Source organism: Notothenia coriiceps, unplaced genomic scaffold (genome assembly GCF_000735185.1).
Source record: "Notothenia coriiceps isolate Sejong01 unplaced genomic scaffold, NC01 NC01_scaffold00006140, whole genome shotgun sequence".
NCBI classification, from domain to species: Eukaryota; Metazoa; Chordata; class Actinopteri; order Perciformes; family Nototheniidae; genus Notothenia; species Notothenia coriiceps.
In genome coordinates, this window is record NW_011338841.1 from 92,441 (window position 1) to 97,720 (window position 5,280).

Genomic DNA, 5,280 nt, shown 5'->3' on the forward strand with positions numbered 1-5,280 from the left:
GCTGTATGGATGTGTTTGCGTCTTTGAGCACCAGAGAGGGATGGAAGGCACAAAAGAGACCTTTCCTCTCACCTTTGACCCTGGGCTCTGTGCGGCCAACCAGACGCTCTGTGTGTTCTTCGGGGGCGAGGGGCAGAGTCGAGGCCATCACTCGTCTTTTTCTTTTGTGTCTCGCTCAACTCGCCTCGCCCCTCTCCTCTTTCTTTCAAGCTTTTTCATTTGCTCCATAAAAACTGAGGAGGAAGATTTATTTTGTGCTGGAAAACACAGGATAAGAGCTTGTGTTTTGTTTGTTTTTCTTACAAAATAATCATATCATTACACAGAACAAGAGAATCTGTAGAATATTAATAACAACATTTACTTTAAAAAACATCTTGTGTGTATGTGTGTTATTTTTTCAGAATATATTTGGATTTTTTTTTGTTTTTTTTTCCTCTTTTTCATTTTCATTGAAAAGAAAGTTCCGAGTCCGCAGAGAGAGAGAGAGGCGCTCTCAAGTGTTTCGGAGACGAGAGGAGAGAGGGATGAGGGGGAGGCGACGAAGAAGAGGAGGAGGACGGGGGCTTAGAGTATCTTTCCCTCTTCTCTCTCTCTCGCTCTTTCTCTCTCCCTCCGTGTGCGGTTTGTCTCTCTGCCGTACGAGTGTTATGCGTAAAACTCCTCCTGCTTGTCTGGTTTCTGGTAGGTGACGGTGGCTTGTTTGGGCTCCTCCAGCGTGTAGCTGCCCTCGTCCTTCTTCTTCATCCTGTACACCAGCAGCATCACCAGGAAAGCGGCAAACAAGGCGCCCACTACTCCTCCCACGATCACCGCTGGACAGAAAGAGAAAGAGAGGGTTGCAAATCTTAGAAAACCTTTCCAGAACATCACAAATCCTACAACACAGAAAAACACAAATGCCATTAGAGGCACTGCTACATCCTGCAGCAGACTACATCCCTACAGACTGCATCAAACACTCCTAGTCTGAAAGCAGAGCTACCACAGCATCACGATCACCTAGCCGCTAAGTGAAGACTGATGATCCTGAATGTGCCAACATACGTCCTGGGCTCCCAACAGCTTTGTGCTAAATTACAGCCCTGCAGTGCTACATAGTAGTTTGTTTCCCGACGGGCCTGTGAAACCAATCGCAGCAGCTGCAGTTAACCAGCTTCCTCTGCGCACATCGCTAATGACCTCTTGCTGCGTGTGATAAATTCATGTGTGGTTATCAAATGAGAAAAAAAAAGCGTTCCCTCGTTAAACTAATTGGTATTGATGCCAAAATAGAGAACATCCTCCAAACTGGTGTTGAATGCTTTGTTCCCGTTCATTGTGTGGGAGGTGTTGTCTTTGTTTATTCCATTATTGCTAATATCAGAGTATAAAGGCTGGGGTATTTAAGATAACATCACGTCTCACCACTCCTTTGTGACTGCAAAAGTATTCACCACTCTTGACGTTTCACACACTCGTAGTTAAATCTAATTTTATTTTACATTTGTAAGATATGGTTTAAGTTTTATAGTGCATAAATATTTAGAAAGAAAATTGTTAGTGGACATTTGAATTGTTAGTTTAGATATTTGAATTGCAATGTTTCAAGTCCACCTACGCTTATTCTCTAAGTTGACATTGGGCGAGGGGCAGGGTGCACCTTGGATCGGTCGCCATGCAATCACAGGGCTGACACAAAGAGAGAACGATTTAAACCTACGGGCGATCCAGGGTCAACGACTAAACTAACCTGCATGTTGTTAGACTGTGGGAGGGAGCTGGAGGGCGCAGAGAGAACTCACGCTAACATGGGAAGAACATGCAAACCCCACAAAGAGAGCCCAATTTAGTGCGGTTAGACTTTTTGCTTTGGAAAGTTACTACTTTAGTGAAATTACAGAGAAGTAAAGAAAAGAGACGTGGCAGCTGGTCAAATTCTGTAAACGCTAAGAAATATGGTGCTTCCTTTCTTCTAGATGACAATCCCTACAAAAGGAAAAGCAATTATGTTGTCCCACAGTTCCCTGCAGCAGCAGCAGCAGCAGCATCATTTAGAGAGCCACGTCAATAATCTGCCTCCGCTTTATAATCATGAAGCCTAATGTAAGATTCCTTTCCTACAGTACCTCCTAATGAGTTCCCCTTTACCCTTTTCTCATGACCTAATGACATTTCAATTAAATAGAAAGACATTAGAAAGACTGGAGCCATCGCTATGGGAAAATGTTGACGCTCTGCCACAGTTCTGTGAAACATATAGATTTAGGCCGAGTGAAAGGCATGATTGTTCATAATAGTTTTCAATACAAATCTTTAAAGAGGAAAGACAAAAGGATTAATTTAATCAGAAATATTTGGTTTGGGCAAAAATATTATCCTGATCCTGAAAGTTATTAAATTTATCAAAACTTAAAGCTTTTGCAGAATTGCTATTTCCCCTTAATGTAGAGATAAACTCTGTCATAAAAGATAAGTGTCCTAAAGCCGTGTGTGAAAAGTCAAAGATGGTGAAATACCTGCACATCACTGTGTATATATATTAAGTTATTTTAAGTGAAAGGGAATACAGTGTTGATACATGTCCAGCACTCTACATGGATATGTATGAGTCAGACATGTACAGATGTATTTCATAAAGACAGTCTAGTCTAAAGTCTGATGCCTCCTGTTCTTTACCGATGACCAGGAAATCAGCGAAAACCACCGCCATCAATCCACCAATCAGAAGAGCTGAAGGAAAGACAGAGAGCCAGTCAGGTCAGGCAAGTTGGCTGCTGCCTCACTTTCTACAACAGCTCTTTGGGATGAGGAGAGGGGGCACTTGAAAATGAATTGGTTTTACCCAGAAGCTAAATGATGGGAAAAAGAGGGGAGAGAGGAGGGGTTGGATAACCCAAGAAGGGGTTTGCTTGTTCTCAACGGGTCAAACAGGGCTAAGTAGCACATTCACTCAGCGGGATGAATCTGTACTACTTGAACGTGAGCTAATGCCAGTTTATCTTAGCGGCTCCCAGAAGGCAGAGGAAACATACGGGAGGCAACAGGGAAATGTGATCTGTTGATCTAAGAGGTGGCTACCAAGAGGATCAGAAGCTCCTACCTATCAAGACCTCTTTTCTCTCCAGGATGTTCTTCTGAGGCAGCTGGGCGGCAGAGCTTCCTCCGTCCACCGTGTTCCCGCTCAGATCAGCATCCACTGGAAACAAACCTCGACCCAGATCATTACGACGATCATCAGGGATCTCAAAGTCTCCACTGGTTCCTGCAGCACCCGCCTCGTTGTTAGTCTCCTGGGGCACAGAGGAAGAAAAGTGAGACTGACGACAGGAAATTCACATTTGATGTAATCGAATTTGTTCCACGGAGCAGGAACGTATCCAAACCGACACAAATGGAGAACTTTCCATGGCACACGTTGGCCTCTGAAACAATGAGCCTCTGTATGTCTGTTTGGCGGAAAGTGGTATATTGTCCAATGCTTATACGCACTTCATAAAATCTGGCAGCTTAATTACAATGTTGAAAACCAAACAAATCTAAATGCATCATGCTTTAATGCAGAACGGCTGCAATAAACATAAGCACACCAATCAGATAAATGACTGGTCTGTAAATAATTAAGCTGCCAGCATTACGCAGGAAGGGTTTGGTATCAAACCTAAATAGTTTATTGGTTCTGACCAAAATGAGTGCATTAGTACCAGACAGTGGTGGAAAAAGGATTCAAATATTATACCTCAGTAACCACACTGTGGAAATCTACATCTCTATACAAGTAGAAATGCTATTCAAATGTTATTTAGAAAGTAAAAAGTATTAAAATCTCTATAATAATAGTAATAATCTAACACATTGTAATGGCTTATTACAGAATAATAAATAAGTATTATCAATGCAGGCGTATAAATTAGCAGAAAATGAGAATACTCAAGTAAAGTGAAAGTACCTCCAATGTGTACTTAAAGAGGCCCTATTATGCTTTGGTGGTTTTCCCTCTCCTGTAGAGTGTTATATAGGTTTCTGTGCATGTCAACGGTCTGCAAAGGCTAAAATCCCAAAGTTCCTTCCAGAGGGTGTTTCTCTCCTACACACCCCAGCCCCCCGCCTGAAATCCCCAATTGGACAGTTTTTTTCTGTAACATAATGTCATCACTATGTAACGGTCAGACTTCTATTGGCTAGCGCTCCAACACATTGTACGTAATAGGCTAAGGGGCGAGACATCTCTAAGCGGTTGACCAACGACAACAGAGCCTGCCAACTAACCCATCAGAGCAGACGGATGTCAGTTTCCTATGGTCTCACCTGTGTAGATGTGGGCTGCTGTGGGCGGGTCGTACTCTCTGACGGCGCCGCCTGTGTTGCTGTCGTCATGGGAACCCTGGGCCTGAAGGACACCCTGGTCCTGATGGTGGTGGGTGCAGCGGTGGTGGTGGGGGGGGGTGCGGCGGTGGTCTGCTCTGTGGTCGTCTCTGCAGTGGTGGACGCGTCTTCCTCTGCGGTGGCCTCCATGTCGAAGCCGGGGAAAAACGCTGTGGGTTCAGGTGAAAGGTAGACGTCCTCCTCTTCTTCTGTGGTGCTCAGGTCATCCGAGCCTGCAGAGGGCGCCGCGCTCTCAGCAGGGATGGTTGTCAGCTCGGTGGTAACCACGGGGACGGCGGTGGTCTGGGCAGCGGCGGCGGCTCTGATTCGCTCCAGCTCTCTCTCTCTTTCAAGCTCACGCTCTATCTGCCTCTCTCTCTCTTTCTCTCGCTCTCTCTCACGCTCCATCTCTCGCTCGCGCTCCCTCTCCTTCTCCAGCTCTCGGACCCGCTCCCTCTCTCGTTCCCTCTCTCTCTCCCTCTCCAGCTGTCTCTCCCTTTCTTTCTCCTTTTCCAGTTCCCTCTGCATCTCTTGCTCCTTCTCTCTCTCCATCTCCAACTCTCTCTCCTTCTCCAGCTCTTTCTCTCTGTCCCAGAATGCACCACTCTCTCCCTCGGCCTCAGTGGGCAGTGGGGTGGCGATGGGGCCCTCCGGGTTGGGGCTGGGCTCGGCGGCAGGTGAGGCGGAGGGGGCGGGGCCTGTTGCCTGGGTGGTGGAGAGGAGGAGGGTCTCCTCGGTGGTGAAGGTCACGCCCGCCGACGTCGGCCTCAGCCTGATGTCAGGAACTGGAGATGAGAAGAGATGACTTTGAATTAAATAATGACTTAATCAAAAAACAACAAACAGAGGAGTCAACACATTAAAAACGCACACATCTCACACACACACACACACACACACACACACACACACACACACACACAGCCTCAGTAAATC

At 45.9% G+C, this 5,280-nt stretch overlaps 2 protein-coding genes across 2 annotated transcripts in view; both read right to left on the bottom strand.

Moving 5' to 3' along the window:
• The window catches only part of LOC104943523 (protein enabled homolog), a 13,408-nt gene extending 13,260 nt beyond the window's left edge, over positions 1 to 148 (bottom strand). Inside the window, exon 1 of the mRNA XM_010768964.1 lies at positions 73 to 148. Coding sequence (XP_010767266.1) covers positions 73 to 148 — 76 coding nt within the window. The remainder of the gene's footprint in view (positions 1 to 72) is intronic.
• Positions 7 to 5,280, bottom strand: part of sdc3 (syndecan 3) — a 31,908-nt gene continuing 26,634 nt past the window's right edge. Inside the window, exons 3-6 of the mRNA XM_010768966.1 lie at positions 4,871 to 5,129; positions 4,288 to 4,822; positions 3,083 to 3,272; positions 7 to 815 (exon numbers count right to left, since the gene is read on the bottom strand). Of these exons, the coding sequence (XP_010767268.1) occupies positions 649 to 815; positions 3,083 to 3,272; positions 4,288 to 4,822; positions 4,871 to 5,129 (1,151 nt within the window). The 3' untranslated portion in view covers positions 7 to 648. The remainder of the gene's footprint in view (positions 816 to 3,082; positions 3,273 to 4,287; positions 4,823 to 4,870; positions 5,130 to 5,280) is intronic.